The sequence below is a fragment of the Elephantulus edwardii genome, unplaced genomic scaffold (assembly GCF_000299155.1).
Source record: "Elephantulus edwardii isolate Elephantulus edwardi_28Jun2011 unplaced genomic scaffold, EleEdw1.0 scaffold00080, whole genome shotgun sequence".
Taxonomy (NCBI): Eukaryota; Metazoa; Chordata; class Mammalia; order Macroscelidea; family Macroscelididae; genus Elephantulus; species Elephantulus edwardii.
The window spans coordinates 11834092-11851402 of record NW_006399830.1 but is presented as its reverse complement, the minus strand read 5'-3'; the positions used below and the strand labels follow the sequence as shown (position 1 = coordinate 11851402).

Genomic DNA, 17311 nt, shown 5'->3' with positions numbered 1-17311 from the left:
ATTCAATTGAACATGCAGGTTTCAAAGACGAGAGAACTCTCTAGAAAGTTTGCGCTGAAGGAGTATTGTGGGGAATGGGTACTGTAGTCAGAACCTCAAATTCTTGCTGGGCAGATTGTGGCAGAAGAGCTGGGGGCCCTGGCAGGAGGCAGGGAATGCTGGAATGAAACGCGCAAGTGAAAGGGGAAGGGGTGTGTGTGTGTGTGTGTGTGTGTGTGTGTGTGTGTTTTCTGGGGAAAGGAAGGAGAACTACAGCGAGGGAAGAAGGCCTGTCAGCTGCTGGCTGCTGCAGTGCCCTCAACACGGGCCAGAAAGCTACATAAACTGTCTGCCCCCATCTGGAGCCCAGAACTCTTCCCTGCCTGCAAGAGACTCTCCCCATCACTCCAAAGTCTACCCAAGTCCCTCTCCAACAGCAGTCTACAAGGTGGGGCTCATAGCCCCACAGCAAAGTCCATTCAAGTTCAAGTAACTCCTGTCTTCTCCAGACGGTGCCTTCCACATCTCTTTCCTCTCTTGAAGCGACAGCAGCTCAGTCCAGAGGTTCTGGAACAGAGTCTGCCACCTGGAGGTGAGAGATGAGCCTTGAGGTGGTAGATGCTCCAGCCTACTTGGGGTGCAAAAAGGACATGACTGCTCCTCTTCTCAGGAGCAAGCAGACACAGGTGCCAAGGACGGGAAGATAATGCCACAACCCCAAGTCCTATGTCACCTTCAGGCCAAGAAGGCTCCAATGTGCACGCTCTGGACCCCAGTGCTTGCCCTTACCCAGCAACACAGCTCGGCCAGAACCAGAATGCAATAAATAGAGGAGGGGGCCCGAAGGCGGAGGGCAATGGTGGTGCTAGCTTTCAGATGCGGTCTGCGGCACTGGGGGTTGGTCCACGCAGAAGCGCTTCAAGGGAGGAGCACCTGAGTCTTCCTCTTCCTCAACAACCTAGGAGCAGCCAGAGTATGGAATTACACATCATGCCTAGGAACTAGAACCTTCTGAGAGCTCACTGCTCCATCCACCCCAGTTAGAGCCCTGAAGCCCACCCTCTCACAGATGATCAAGCCTCTTTCCCTCTCTTCCAAGCTGGAGACACCAGTTCCCTGCTTGCACACTCAGCACTGTCAGTGCCAATTTCACACCAACAGAGTTCTTTCTTTTTCTTAGAAATTAGGAAAACCAAAGTGCTTGCTGACCTGTGTCTCCAGTGGAACTGGTTCCTCCTTCGTGAGGGTGGGAGGTTCATCAGCAACTTCCGAGGCAGGCAGAGAAGGCTCTGAAAAAGGCAGCAAGGTCTGCATTAACTAATGGGCCTTTTTAAGGCAGGGAGGAGAGGTGGTGAAGTTTGGCCTCAGGCCTGGGGAGTGTTCCCAAGAGTTCCGCAGAGGAGAGCTGGTGAATGGGGAGGACTGAGGCACAGTCCTGTCATGGGAGATGAGTAACATGTGGAAAGACCATACAGGGTCGGACGCTAGGCTCGTGAGTATGGTCTACGCTGCAGGCATCGGGAGCTGATTAAGCAGTTCATCTCGCTCTCCAGCTAAACGTTTAGGTTCTAAGCCAACTGCTTGATGTAATGAGAAGGCCGCTTCAAGGATTCAGTGGGATGGACACGTAAGGTGCTGGATCAGTGAATGGTGAACAGCACGTGCACAATAATACTATCACTGGCATTATCTACAGGGACACAACTTCTATTTTATACCCTTACTGTTAATAAGTGACAGATAACCAGAGCCAGGACAAATAATCCAAGAAGCTGAACTATATCAAAAAGAATGTGGCATCAGAATTGGCAGAAGACTCAGCAGCAACATGTGATACACAGACGACACACCTGGCTTGTTGAAGTCAAGAGGACCTAAAGCACTTACTGAAAACGTTCCAGGACTACAGCCCTTCAGTATTGACTATACCTCAACATAAGACAAAAATCCACATAGCTGGACCAATAGACAAGATGATAGATGAAGAGGAGAATGAAGTCGTCAAGGATTCAATTTTGTTTGGATCCACAGTCAAAGACAAGGGCCTCTGTTAAGTGTTAAAGTGCAAGGATGTCACGTCACCAGGCTCTCACCCCACCTCATGGAGCTTCCCATCATGTCCTTACAGGAAAGCTGGACCCTGAACAAGGAAGACAGAAGAATCGATGCCTCTGCATCGTACGATGGCAAAGAATGCTGAATATACCACAGAACTTCTAAGAGAACAAGTAAATCTGTCGTAAAAGAAGTGCAGCCAGAGTGCTTCTTAGAGGAGAGGGTGGTGAGACTTCCTCTCAAGGACTCTGGACAAATTAGGAGGGGTCAATTCCTGGAAAAAGACACACTGAAAAGTCACCGAAGAAGTTGTTCCTTCATGAGACGGACTGACATAAAGACTGCAAAAATGGGCCTAAGTGCAGAAGACTGTGAAGGTGGCACCTTCACATGAGACACTGGGACACACTGGGCGGTGTATAGTTCTGCTGTATAAGGGGCTGCTCTGAACCAACTCAGTGGAACTAACAACACAAGAAGACACACTCTCTCTCTCTCCCCTATGTGTTATAATGTGTTATAACCAGAAACGTGCAGGGTATAACGCGAAGCACATGAACTCTCTTAAGTCCCTGCTGTCGCTGAGTGGAGTCTTCCTCCCAGTGACGCTGAAGGACACAGCAGGGATGCACACAGGGAATATCCAAGGCTGTCCCCGCCACAGAAGCAGGCCACGACATTTCCTCCCCTGGAGCAGCTGGTGGGTTCAAATCACTGACATTCTGGTTAGTATTCAAGCACGTTGCTACTGGGCCAGGAGGGCTCTTAAACTGGCATCCATTTCCACGAGGCTCCATAATCCTGGAAAAGCCATTTCACCTTTTATAGGCCCCACCTCCTCATCTTTAAATTAGAGATAATCGTCAGGCATCAAATCTGAAAAATGCCTTCCACAGGGTCTGGCATTCAATACAAGTTGGTTTGGGCCTTCACTCTGGAAAGGTAAAATACATTCAACCCCTGAAGGATTCCAAGGTGTCAGCGAGATACTCTGAGATCTCCACTCTCAAGAGGAGCAGCGGCAAGAGCAAGAAGCAAGGCCCCTCCAAGATGCTCGTCCTGTGCAAGTGAGACTCACCTTCAAGGATCTCCTGCCCCAGAGTCGGGGGCTGCGAGTCATCTGTGCGGAAGTCAGACGTGTGTGCTGGGCTCAGGGACTCACTCTGCTGGGGGCTGGGGCTGGAATTGGTGCTGCTGTCCACCTTGAGCTGATAGACGTCAGACACAGAACTCTGGTTGCTGTTTTCATCTGGGAACCAAACACAACAAAGGCAACCCCTGAAGCTGCTAACTCCCCTCAGAGCAACGCAGTACAGATCCAAGGGCCCGGCATCTCCTCAGGCAACGTGGCCAGGACCGGAACCCAGTCACTGCAGGAGGAAAGGCTGGAAGGGCTGACCCTCGGGAGCGGGAAGGGACTGCAGATCGCCAGCAGGGCGACTAAGCTGATGATTTCTGATTAAGCATTTTCTGTTTCACAACATATTCTAAACTTTAGATGCAACCAGAATCTTCGTAGTATTCTTAATTCAAGAAGGTCAAGATATGCTTATTCATTCTTTCTTTAATGGTCCATCAAATGGGCCACATATCGTCCTGCTGGACACAGATTTGCTAGGAGTTGGCACTAACTCGATGGCACCTGACAGATTTGATATTTTCTCACTGTCCAGTGGAAAAGCTGGTTGTAAGTGGGCCTCGGGTCAGTACTTCCCCTCTCTCTCCCATCACAGGGTGTCCAGGGAATGAAACAATCTGTCTGGCACTTTTAGGTTATCTGACAAGGGTGGTGGTCAGTTCAGGGCTCTGCTGCCCAGGCTCTGCCTGGCTGTCTTAACAGGGAAACTCTGACTAAAGGAACCACCTAAATGAAAAACAGAACTCAACAACTTCCCCCACTCCTTCACCCCTGGTGTCCAGGCATTAAATGGGAATTAACCTCCAGCTGTGAGGTCAACCCAGTCACCGTGCCCTCCCACTGCCTTGGCTCCAGCCTCCCTGCAATGGCTCCCAGTGCTTCCCACCCCTCCCTGCAGCGTAAGGCACACATTTCAAACTCTGCGCCTCTCAGTCAGACAGGATCTACCCCAAACAGATCTGTGTCTTGTTCTCCATCCACACACTGCCTGCCACCCTTCCACATGCACCCTGGGACCATCACCCAAGAGAGGGAGGCCTGAGCCCATCTGTTCTTTCTATTGGTATGCCTTCTCTCTAGTCTTCGTCAACAGCCCAACGCATTCCAACATTCAGCTCAAGCTACCCTTCCACTGTGTAGCCCAGGCTCCCTAGCACTCTTGGGTGCAATGGCCACCTCTCTTTATGTTCCCACTATATCCTGTGTATACCTGCATTTATTAATTTACACACCTGGTTCCTTCCATTACACTCTGGGAAAGCAGGCTTTGAGTTATTTGTCCTCGATCCTCAGTGCAATACAGAGTACCTGGCACATAGTAGGTGTTCATTAAATGTTTACAAAATAAAAAACACGAGATAGAGACAAGACAGAAGAAAACAGAACCCCCTATTTCTCCCAGAGTGTTATGATTACTTAATGTTTCACATATTACCAAAGAGAACCCTTCTCTTGAATCCTCGTTCTTACAGAGCTCCCTAATATTATTATTGCGACCCTGGTAAGGTTGGGGTGCAAGTCTAATTCCAAAAGAGGAAGTCACAAACCTTGTTTAGTCTTTACTCCTGCAAAAACACACTAAAACAGACACAACATTTTATCATAAAAAGAAAAAGCCCTGTCCCTTTTGTGCTTATACAAATACCTTTGTTTCTCTGAGCCTTAATCAACGCCAAACCTACTGCCACCGAGTCACTTACGACTCCGAGTGACCCTGTAAGGACATACCAGGACTGCCCGACAGTTTCCAAAGCTGTGTGTGTTTTTATAGGAGTGGATTCCTTTCTTTTTCTCACGCAGAGAAGCTGGCGGGCAGGTACTGGTGACCGTTCAATTACAGTCAAGTGGATTAACCCAAGAGCCACCACCGCTCCTCTCTGAGCATCAGTCTCTTTAAATAGGGATAACAGTAGTGGGCCAGTTTATATCACAGACTGAGAGAAAAATAAAATGCGACTGGAGAGAAAGTGCTTGGTAAACAGTTACTTCCCTCCAGGAGTGGAGGGTGGTGGTGTATGCCTGGCGTGCTGGCACACGGTGCATGGTTACTGGTGATGGCGCGGAAGGTGCAACCTGGTACTGAGGATGGCCAGGCAGACGGCCTGGGTCTGGGCTGCCTGTTCGAGGGCCTCATCAGAAAACAATTTAGAGAAAAGAACTTTTTGATTCCCAGCATCCAGAACCTAGCATGAGTCTCTCATTTACTAAGTATGTGACTTAATATACTTTGGCTTTACCTCTCTGTGCCTCAGTTTCTTTTACACTACAGTGAGGAAAATGCCATTTCTCTTGCAGGGTTACTGTGAGCTTTATATGAAAAGGCATTGGGGCAAAGTGCCCAGCTAAAAACCCACAGCACAGTAGGCTCTGAAACGATGCGCAGGACTCTTCTTGTGATGAATGGGTTCATCTAAGTTCCTATTTTCCTGCAAGGAAGACGTAGATGCAACTCACCCTGGAATTCAAGAAGGAGAGAGGAATTGGCTGAGGCATCAGAGGGAAAGCCATTAGGTTCCCGGGCTGCTGTGCTGTTCGATTTTGACTTTTCTTTCTAGAAAAGGAAAAAAAGAGGAACATGACAGAGCGAGGCAGGAGAGACTGACAGGGGGTAAGAATGGTGTGGAGAGACCACTGAACAAGGAGGAACGGAAGTAGGTTGGAAACCCAGGACACAGGGAAACAGACTCCTGGGCGAGCTGTTTCCCACCATGTCTTGGTGTCTCTAGCTCTAAAATGCTCCACCGGTGCCAATATCATGACCAGAAAATGAGAGGCAGATCGAGATGCCTCTACCAGAGCTCCCTGCAGCATGCTTCTGCCCTCACCAGAATGATCCAACTTGTCCCTTTATGGATGGAAGAGAAACTAAACACTCAGTTGAGAAAGATTAGTTTTAGGAGTGTAACAGGAACAAAGGAAGCGCAAGAAGACTGGAGAAAGGCAGGAGAGGTGCTTTCTGTGTAAGCAGGCAGCCACAGGAGGAGGGGCCCCTGCTCACTCTATTCCTGAGCGATCAGCTCCACACATTCCGAAGGACCACTCCCAGGCCTCTGCCTTCACTCTACATCCTCACTGAAGCCGGAAGCAGGTTACATCAGCCAGGGGAGCACACAGGGAAGGCCAGCAGCCACCAAGAGGCCCAGCGGCAGGAAAAGCAGCAGTCTGAGCACCCAAGCACTGCAAAGGATGCAACACCCACAAGCTGAAACCTGGCTAATCTCAGATTTATCTAATAATGCTTTTCTAGGAATCTATTTGAGATACATATACCAGTAAGACGATTTAGTTTTAGTTAGTAATGAGCAATCCTATCTTCAATAAATCAACTGGACGCGTTTAAGATGATTAGTCTTTTTTTATACAGACTTCATTTTAATGCAATTGCAAATATTTTAATATTTAACCATAGATGCTACAGAAACATGAATTTTAATGGATCTATAATATTCTAGGAAGAGCCCTGGCGATGCAATGGGTGAAGTGATTTGAGTCCACAGTCCCTTGGGCAGAGAAAAGCTACGGTGCTCTGTTTCCCTAAGGATTACAGCTTTGCAAAGCCTAGCAGGCAGTTCTTTTCTGACCTACAGTGACACGATGGGGTTTTTCATACTTTATCACATAACCATAATTCACTTAATCATTTTCCAACTACTCTACTTTTAGTACTGTACCTTATGACTGTAATTATTTATTGCTACTAGAAACATGGCCAGGAAGGAGTGATCCTTGGAGAAGGATATCATGCTCGGAAAGGTGGAGGAACAGCACGGGAGAAGAAGACCCTGGATGAGATGGATTGATTCAGTGACTAGGGCAATGGGGGTACGTGTATCAGCATCAGTGAGACTGGCTCAGGATAGTACAAGCTTCAGAGCTATTGTACATAAGGTCACTGTGAGTGAAAGGCAACTTTGACGGCACATAACGACAGCTTAACAGCATGCCAAAATTTGGCTTTATCAATATTTTTTTCTAATCTTTCCTTAGTCTTTATTTTAATTATATTAATACAAAATATTTCTTGTTGAAAATACAGAAAATGACAATCACTAATTCAGAAGTAACTTATATGAGTATATGCATGAAAATGGATCACAATATAGTATTCTAACTTTTTTCCCAAGCCTCATTCAACATATTATAAACATTTTCCTATGTTACTGAACAATATTCTGTAACATGTGACAAAGTTTTACAAAAGAGGGGTGCATGATAATAGATGAATGTGCTAAAATGGACTCTTTCGTTTGCTTGCCGTTTTTAAATAGTAAGAGTAATACTCAGTAACACTCAGGTAGTCTATGACTTAATAAGTCCTTGAGTTACCATAGACTGCAGTATGACTGCTGATTGGTTAATAATATGTACTAAGATCTACACTGTAGCTTAGTGATACGCAGGTGCACTGCCAACCCAAAGGCACACAGCGTGAATCCACCAGCTGCTCTGAGGGAAGATAGATGGGCAATCTCCTCTCATGCAATTTACTGCCGCTGAAAACCCACTGGCAGGTCAGCTATGGGTCGGTTCCAACTTGATGGCAAACAAACAACAGTCTTTTATCAGGTTGTGCATCATTGAGGACTCACAGGAGAGCAGGGAGACAGAGAGATTTCGAAGTCTAGCCCAGCAACCAACACAAGCCCTCTAAAAGGCCTCTGGGAGAGAGGAAGGTATTTAACAGGAAAGGGCCAGGAGCCTATGGAGGGTGGGGTGGAGAAGGGGGCTTCCTAGCAGTGCCCATCGACTATGCAACCACCACGAGATTTAACTGCTGGAACTTTGGCCCCTGTGGGTAATAACTGGAGCCAGGGTGGGATGAAGTACAAAGGACCCCTTCACATTTCACAGCCTCCAACTCCTCAGGTCTGGTTATGACAAGGAGGATGGCTGCTCCCTCAGAACCGTAGTGCCTGGACTGGTACTGGGAAGCAGGGGAAGATGGGAGAGAGAAAAGGAAAGGTGGGACCCCATTCCACCCCTTGCATTTATATATAGTGCAAACAAACTAGAATTTAAGCTTATACTTTCTCCTCCATGATTTATCACTGGCCAAGGTAGTTAAGAGCACCTAGGGAATAAAAAATGAAGGCATAGCAAAATTGAACTAGATGTTAAAGGAAAATGAGCACCATGAAAAACAACAAAAGAACAACCTACAGCAGTGGATCAGGGATAGAAGAATTTAAAGTCTCCTCAGAAAAATGAAGATGATACTGGAAAGCTACTTTGAAGAAGATCTAATTGAGGACATTTGGTATGAAGTAAATATAATTGTTCAAAATAAAAATCTAAGTGAATGAGTTTAATAGTTGTTGTGTGCTGCTGAGTTGGAATCAACCCATAGGTGACACTTCAGTGGGTTTCCAGAGGCTGTAAACTGCACAAGAGGAGACTGCCCTTACTTCTCCTGTGGAGCAACTGGTGGATTCAAACCATGTGCCTTTGGGATTGCAGAGCAACTTCTTACCACTGGGCCACCAGAGCTCCCTGATGTTAAGTGCCATCAAGTCGAAAGTGACTCACAGCTGAAACGCCAGAGGGTTTTCAAGGGCTGTAAATGGTATGGGAGGAGATTGTCCATCTTGCTCCCATGGAGCTGCTGGTGGATTCAAACCATGTGCCTTTGGCTTGGCAGTGCAACTCCTTATTCACTAGGTCACCAGCATTTCCTCCAGTTGAACAGAGAAACTGAAACAACTGGGTAGAAAAGGTAAATGGGGGAAAAATAGTAGAAGGAGAAATATTCTCAGAACACACGAAGGAAGGATAAATGTGGTCTAAAATAGTTAAGATAAACAAGGGAAAAGTCATAAGGAAGTTAGATGTATGCAGTCTAGTATATGCCAAGAGAAGTTCTAGAAGACTAAAGACTGGAAAATTCTAAAAGCTGCTAGAGAAATCCAAGCAGAATGAAGAATCAAGAATAGATTGATATCACCTATCTAAACAGCAACCTGGGAAGCTCAAAAATTGAGTAACAGCTTCCAAGTACACAAAGAAAACATGTAATCTGGAGCCTAGAAGTTTCTATACAGGCAAAAATTTTCAAGTAAACATGAAAATAAAAGATATTTTCAGGAATAAAAAGGTATTCCTTACAAAGTCCATCTTTGATAAAACTCTTGAGCGAAACATTCTACCAAGAGTCCAAGAGAAAACAGTAAGAAAGAAATGGAAATGGTTAGTAAACAAGTCAACATTTATTTACATATATAGGAGAGGGAGCGCTAGTAGCCTAGTTGTAGGAAGCTGTGTTGCTAAGCCAAAGGCTGTGTCTTTCCAGCAGTTCAAAGCCACCAGCAGTTCCAAATGAGAAAGAGGAACCATTTCCTCCTGCACCATTTATGGCCTGCGAACCCCAATGAAAGGGTATGGCCTCCGAACCCCAATGAGAGGGTCAGCTATGAGACAGTTCTGACTTGACGGCATATCGTACTTTATCCACCCTGGGGCTCCACTCCTCCCTATGTAGGGCCTATCAAGGAGCCCTGGTGGCTCAGGGAGAGAGGAATAAAGTCAACACTTGAAGAGGTAAAAGGGTCTGATGACAGTGATTAAAGTGCTCAGATGCTAATAAAGTTCTGTGGTTCAAATCCACCAGTCACTATGTAGAAGAAAGTTGTGTTTCTGTGTATCGCTTTGGAAACCCGATGGGAGCAGTTTTTAGTCTGTCCACTGTGAGGTGAAAGCACTTGACAGCCAACAGGGTTGGGGGGTTTTTCCTGTTGTTATTTTTCTCTGGACCCTTCAGAGTGCAAAGATAGCCAAAGAATGGGCTGTCATTCAGGGTGCCAAGACAGCCACAGAATGGACCACGTTCAGAGCCACTGTTCACAGGGTCACTGTAATAAGTCACAGTTGACTGGATGGCATCTGACAATAAACAACAACAACAACAACAGTCAATAAAAGGCTTGTGTCCAGAGCACAGAGAATTCCTACAAGAAAAATATCACAGCCAAAAAGAAGAAAATCTAAAGACTTAAACAGATACTTCCTAAAGAGGTGATTCAAAAGGCTGAAGTGATGGCTAATGCCAAGTGCCCACCTGAAGCCTGATTCTCAGTGGCCGAGTCGGTATTACATAATCGTTCCCCAGCTTGGGATCTGAGTGAGCAGTTGGCAGGGGAGTCTCTTTGGGAGTGTAGTCTGCATTTTAACACACACACACACACACACACACACACACACACGTGTGTGTATATATATATGTTCTGACAAAGCTTAGGTTTTCTCGGCATTTGTCTTACGTTCTGACTTTCAGTTAGTTCTCGGGACATGAGCAGCACCCTCTCACCTGTCTGAACCAAAAGATGTGGGATTTGTCAGCCCCCGCTACTGAGACTCACCCTTGGCTTCATTCCCTAGTTTTTTTATCCCACCGTTCATTAATATCTGATGACTGTTAACCCTTTCTAGTTAAAACACTGCTCTCTATAGATGAACTTCCTGGTCAAAGCAAAACCAGTTCAAAACCACCATTGTGACTGAGAAGACCTTCTCCAGCAGGAAGTGAAGTCACCTACCAGCCAGGGGAACTGACCCAGAGGATGTCCTACATCGCACATGTGCACTGTTCCATAAGCAGTGCATCCTGACCCAGAAGCCCCTGTAACAGCATCCTCCGTGAAGAACCAGGTGTTTGTGCACTGACTTACAATCCCTCCTAGATGGGCCATTTCCTGGAATTCTCCGCTTCCCTTACACTCACCCTTCCTGGGGACAGTGGAGCATCCCAATGGAAGCATCGAATAAATTTGAAAATCTTTCTCACTTAGATCTTTATAAGCCAAAAAAACTACTCTGTAGAGCAAGTCACAGGCCTGTGTTGCTTTGTCCCTTCTTGTCAAAGTTTTATTTTGCAAAGTATTTTCCCTAATAAATCTCTTTCTAAGCTTATATAGAAGAGTCTGGACTCCTGTTTCACTATTCTTTTTTTTTTAGGTTGTTTATTTTTCATTTCAATGAACAACACTATTCTTAACTAAATGAAAGACATTAGATTTAAGGAGTACCCTGGAGACATCTTCTTGGTGACCACATTTAAGGGGTACTCAGGCCACAATACCACATGAGTCAGAAGCAGCCTTCAGCCTGCTTCTGATGCAAGGATTTGGGATTTTCCAGTCTCCACAATTACATGAGCCATTTACTTAAATGAAATCTCTATTTTTGTGTGTGTGTGTGTGTGTGTGTGTGTGTGTGTGTGTGTGTGTATGTATGTGTGTATAACTGCTCCTCTAGGGAACCCAGCTTAAGATAGCCAATAAACATTCAATCTCATTAGTAATTACATTATCAGGTATCAAAGTAAAGCTATACTGAGATATGATTAAACATCTGTCTAACAATACCCAGTGACAGTGAGAACTTAGAGCAATGAATGAGAACGCTCCTGTTTCCAGCTGGAGTATAAATTAGTGCATGTTCTCTAAAACCTAGCAATTCCATACCTAGGAATTTATTTTAGAAAATCTCATGCACAGGTTGATTTGGTGGGACAAATAACTAGATTTGGCTTTCTGTATCTTAAAAAAAGCCCAAGCAATTAAAGTATTCTTTGTCCTTCTAATATAGCCAGGCAAGAAGAGACTACACAGGCAGGCCCTACCCCTGATGAACTTACTTTAGGAAGGGAAGTTGAATTCAGTGAACCAAGTATACCCATCAAGTCACGCAGTCACTGAGGTCACAGTGGAGAATCCTGGCCCCTGGCACACTGACCCCTGGCAGCAATTAAAGCATCGAGCCAGGATCTCTCTCAGACTTGGCCTGTAGTGTCTCTTCAATGATGTTAGTTATACTCATAATAAATAGGTGTGCATTTAGTATAAGGAGTCCCAGTGGCAGAATGATTGAGCACCTGGCTGCTAAGCAAAAGGCTGATGGTTCAAACCCAGGAGCTGCTATGCAATAGAAAGATATAGTACTCTGCTTTCATTAAGATTCACAGCTTTAAAAAAACCCAAAAATTACAGCTTTAGAAATCCTATGGAGTAGAACTGCTCCAAAGGGAGCGCTGACAGCCTAGTAGAAAAAGCTGAACAGCAATTCCAAAGGCAAGGAGTTTCAATCCACCTGCTGCCCCACCAGAGAAGGATGGGCAATCTCCTCCTGTGCGATTAAAGTGCCTCTGAAAACCTGCTGGTCAGTTATAAGCCGGTTTCAACTTGATGGCATATACAAGTATGTGGAGCAGTTCTACTTCGTCCTACTGGGGCACTATGAGTTGGAATAAATTTTTTATTGTCATTTTAAAGTGTTAAGGGTAGACAATGGTTTCTGTGAGTTATCTAGTGAGTTAGGGGCAGTGAGAACCAGCAGAGAAAACGACATTTGCCTATTTGGCAGGGGCTGGCAGGTCAGAGCCATCACCTGTATAGGCTCAGCTCTGATCATTAGTGTCAGAGAGAGTATTTGCCATGGAAGTGGTTAGCGGTGCGGAACAGAAATCCAAGAAGGCAAAGAATGGATTAGCTTCCAGCTGGGAACGAGATTCATGCTGTGGTTTGCCACAGAGTTAGTGACAAAGGTGGTGTGTACCCACAAGACTCTTCATTCACAAATACTCCAAACCAATAACCACCAAAATGTCTAACTGCAGAACTCAAAAAGATAAACTACAGCATGATCATAATGAAATTCTACATAGGACTAAAATGGTGGACAATGCTTCAAACAGCAACACGTATGTACTTTACAATGAGAGGAAAGACACAAAGCCAAATACACAAAGCTGTCATTTATATCGTTATGTGCCGCTGAGTTGCCTAAGACCCTTAGCTATCCTATGAACAACAGCTCTGAAGCCTGTCCTGTCCTGAGCCAGTCTCACTCATTCTGACACACCTCCATTGTCCCAGTTACTGTATCAATCCACCTCATCCAGGGTCTTACTCTCCTGCGCTGTCCCTCTACCCTTTAGAGCATGATGTCCTTCTCCAAGGATCCATCTCTCCTGGCCACATGCCCAAAGTATATGAGGCAGACCTTCAAAATCCTAGCCTTCAAGGAGAAACTTGGTTTCACTCTCTCCAAGTCAGTCCTATTTGTTTTCTTGGAGGTCATTGGTATGTTCCAGACTCTTCTCCAGCACCACAATTTTAAGGCATCTATTCTTCTGTCTTTTCTAGTCATTGTCCAGCTCTCTGATGCATAGTAAGTAACTGCAAAGACCATGGCCTGGATTGGGCACACCTTAGTCTCTAGACTGACACTGTTGCTTCTCAGTACTCTGGAGAGCTCCCTTACAGCAGATTTTTCTTATGCAATTCGTCTTTTGATTTCCTGAATGCTGGTGCTAAGAGTGTTGTTGATTATGGAGTTGAGCAAGCTGTAACTGTTAACAACCTCAACCTCTTTTTCATCTATCAAGAATCTTTATCTTCTTGATGTTGAGTTTCAATCCACGTTACAGACTACAATCCTTGATCAATGTAGCAAGTGCTTCAGGTCCTCTTCAGTTTCAACAAGCAAAGTTGTGTCATCTGCATAACATAGGTTGCTGATGAGTCTTCCTCCAATCCTGATGCCACATTCCTTCTTATAAAGCCCTGCTTCCTGAATGATCTGTTCTGCATATAGACTGAAAAAGGTATGGAGAGGATGTATCTGTGATGTACTTCTTTCCTGATTTCGAACCATGAAGTGTTTCCCTGCTCTGTACTGAGGACTGCTTTCTGGTCCAAGTATAGATTTCACATAAGCACAATCAAGTGTTCTGGGATTCCCATCTTCATCAAGGTTAGCCAGTTTGTTGTGATCCACACAGTCAAATGCCTTTGCATAGTCAATGAAACACAGATAGACATTCCTCTTATGCTCTCTGCTTTCTGCCAAGATCCATCTGACATTGGCAATAGTATCTCTAGTGTCAAGGCCTCTTCTAAATCTAACCTGTATTTCTGGTAGTTCTCTATCAATATACTGTTCCAGTTATTTCTGGATAATCTCCAGCAGTTTGTGATATTAGTGATATTGTTCAATAATTTCCACACTCTGTCGGGTCACCTTTTTTTGGAATGGGAATAAATATGGATCTCTTCCAGTCAGTTGGCCAGGAAGATGTCCTCCAGATTTCTTGGCACAACTTGGTGAGCACATCCAAGGCAGCATCTGTTTACTAAAATACACCAACTTGTATTCCATCTATTCCTGGGGCTTTATTTTTTGCCAAGTCCTTCAGAGAAACCTGAACTTCCTCCTTCATCACCATTGCCTCTTGATTGTTTCTTTAAATTCTTCTGTGTCAGCCAATTCTTTTGGTACAGTGACTCTGTATACTCCTTCTATCTTCTTTTAATGCTTCCTGAATCATTCAATATTCTGCCCATAGCATCCTTAAGCACTGCAACTCATGGCTTGAATTTGTTCTTTAGTTCCCTCAGCTTAAAAAATGCCGAGCGAGTTCAGCCCTTTTGATTTTCTGACTTGAGCTCCTTGCACATTTCATTATAACACTTCACCTTGCCTTCCCAAGCTGCCCTTTTAAATATTCTGTTTAGCTCCTTAATTTCTTCCCTTTGTTTTGGATTCTCGGCACTCTAGTGCAATATTCAGGGTCTCTTTTGACATCCATCTCATTCTCTTCTTCTTCCTCTTTCTTTGTAATGATATTTTGCATTCATCATGGATGATATCCTAGTTTTCTAAAATCAGGTTTTGCCCTCTCAGACCCCAGGGGAGTGCAGACCACTCTCTGAAGACTGGCACTCTAGACTTCCAAGCATTTACTGAAAGCTTCTTGGGTACCAGACCCAGGGATAGACACTCAACTCTTCACGCTCAGGGCTGCCCAGCTCTTTCTTGTCTGATCTTATTGCTGCTGGTGTTGCCATCATGTTGATTCTGACTCATGTCGACCCTAAGTGTGCAAAGTAGAAGTGCCCCATAGGGTTTTCAAGCCTGAGACACTGGGGATGCAGATGGCCAAGCTTATCTTGCAAGGAGCCTCACAGTGGGTTCAAACCACATGTCCAACCATTTGGGCTCCCCAAAGGTCCGTAAAAGGCTAGGTTTCATAGCCATTAGGTCTCTGTGGCAAGGACTCAATTCCATCACCATAACTTAACGACAACAGAAAATGAAGAGACCCATGGACATGGCAGTGTTTAAATAAACCTATACTGACCAACCCAAGAAGTTTGTCTGGGCTGTGGTTTGCCAAGACCTGGAATAGAAGAATGGGTTAGGAGATTGAGAACAGAAAGCAGAATGAAATGAAGAGGGGCCTCGCATAGTCCAATGACAGAAGGTGTCTTGAAGGAGGCATTTTCTCTTCAATTCTGGGGAAGCATATTTCTTTATAAACAAGTGGCGATGATAGAAACAAAGCACCAGTACCTTTTTGTCTTGCCTTCCTTCCACTTACCTCCTTGCTGTCTGTCACAGGAACCCACTTAAATATCCTGAGGGAAGTGTCACCCACAGTCACCCATTTTTTCTCCCTAAAAGAAAGACATTCCTTAGAACTGATAAAACATTCAAATGGATTTTCAGTTCATAATTTGTGCTTTTCTCAATCATTATTCAATCTGTATCTTATCTTTCAATGCAAAGTAATTCTTTCCAGAATAACCTCCTTATCAGTGTCTTTGGCCCTGAGCTTGTACCCCTCCCACAGCCTGTATGTCGAAGTCTCTTTTCCTGGTAGAAGACACTACCATGGAGGACAACCCATTTCCAGACTCAGGTAGCCTCCTGTTTGGTTTCCATCTTTATTCTCCAACAATTAATGTCATCATCTGATCATTAAAGAGCTACTGTTGCCTTTATGAGCTGCTTTCTGTCAGCAGAAACAAGGGCTAAAACGCACAGAGCTGCTTTGACACTGATGCAAACCAACTTCTAAAGCGGCAAGTCTGTATTTGAGATTACAAAAAAAAAATTCCCCCAAAAGTAACTGATGTTGTTTAATAAATCGGACTGATTTATTATCATAGAAATGAAGAGACTAAAAAAAAAAAAAAAAAGAAATGAAGAGACTGTGATGTAACAGGAGAACCAACTAAAGATTTAAGAAACTGGAGTTTATTCCTAGACAGGCTCCTCCATTTCCTCATTTGTTCAAGAAATAACATAAAAACCCTGCACAAGGCCCTGAGAGATAAGAGCCATTTCCTATTCCTACCGCGCTTGATTCTAGTTGGGATTCGTCAACAACGCATTTCACAATCATTTCATCAGTAGTTTGAACAACAGCAGCACAATTCCATTTTTGTAGGTTAAATTTTCAAATATACAAAATTCCTCAAAGTTGTGTAATGTTCTGGGAAGGAGACAACCTAGACTGCAGATGGTGAAAGAAATCCCTGCAGAGCAGCAAGGGGGAGGAGAGAGAAGAGGAGGAAGGATGCCTGAGAGTAGAAACAGCCGTGTGGGAAAGCAGCCTTTTCTGCAAGAGGCCCGAGGAGTTTCTTAAATCTTGTTTGCTCTTCCTCCTGTTACATCAGTGTCTCTTCTTTTTTTATGTCTCTTCATTTCTATGATAATAAATCTCTCATATTTATTAAACAACATCCGTTACTTTGGGTTTTGGTTTGGGGGTTTTTTTGGTAATATCAGGTACGGACTTCACGAGGGCAGGAGGATCTTAGGTTTTTATCTTAAGCGCAAGAAGAGGTCACTTCTCGGGTGGTTTTGTAGGAAAATGCTGTAAGATTTTCATTGGTCACACTGGCTCATTCTGGTTAACTGGAAGTGAGGAAAAGTAAATCGCTCAGGCTGCAATGTGATGATGAAGGGACAGAGAGGTGGGTCAGAGTAGAAGCTGGACGATGGAGCAGCTGGTGCACACTTCCAGGTGAGGAGATGGTGGTGTGGCCTGAATAGTGAGGAATGAGATGTCGAGGAGTGAAAAAAGAATCAGGTGTGCCGATTCTCAGCTTTAACCCAAACCCAGCAGGACTAGATTTGATTTGCACAGGAAAAATCAGTAGTAGACTCAGTTCTATATTACGCTCTTGAGTGTAAGGAGAAAAAGAGCTTCCTCTTATGTGGAAATGGACAAGTACAGATGTGAGTAATGATGTCCCCAAGGACCTGGGGAGGGGATCCTGGAGGGCAGAGGGTGAATGGGAAAGACTTGGGGAGGGGATCCTGGAGGGCAGAGGGTGAATGGGAAAGACTTGGGGAGGG

The 17311-nt window shown here is 44.8% G+C and overlaps 1 protein-coding gene across 2 annotated transcripts in view; it reads right to left on the bottom strand.

Annotated features, from left to right (window-relative positions):
• Positions 1-596: 596 nt before the first annotated feature.
• BCL7B (B-cell CLL/lymphoma 7B) overlaps positions 597-17311 on the bottom strand; it is an 18066-nt gene continuing 1351 nt past the window's right edge. Inside the window, exons 2-6 of one of the 2 annotated variants that reach the window (XM_006889684.1) lie at positions 15546-15621; positions 5627-5723; positions 3113-3283; positions 1189-1268; positions 597-937 (exon numbers count right to left, since the gene is read on the bottom strand). In XM_006889684.1, the coding sequence (XP_006889746.1) occupies positions 845-937; positions 1189-1268; positions 3113-3283; positions 5627-5723; positions 15546-15621 (517 nt within the window). In that variant the 3' untranslated portion in view covers positions 597-844. The remainder of the gene's footprint in view (positions 938-1188; positions 1269-3112; positions 3284-5626; positions 5724-15545; positions 15622-17311) is intronic. The other variant, XM_006889685.1, reaches the window with a different exon arrangement.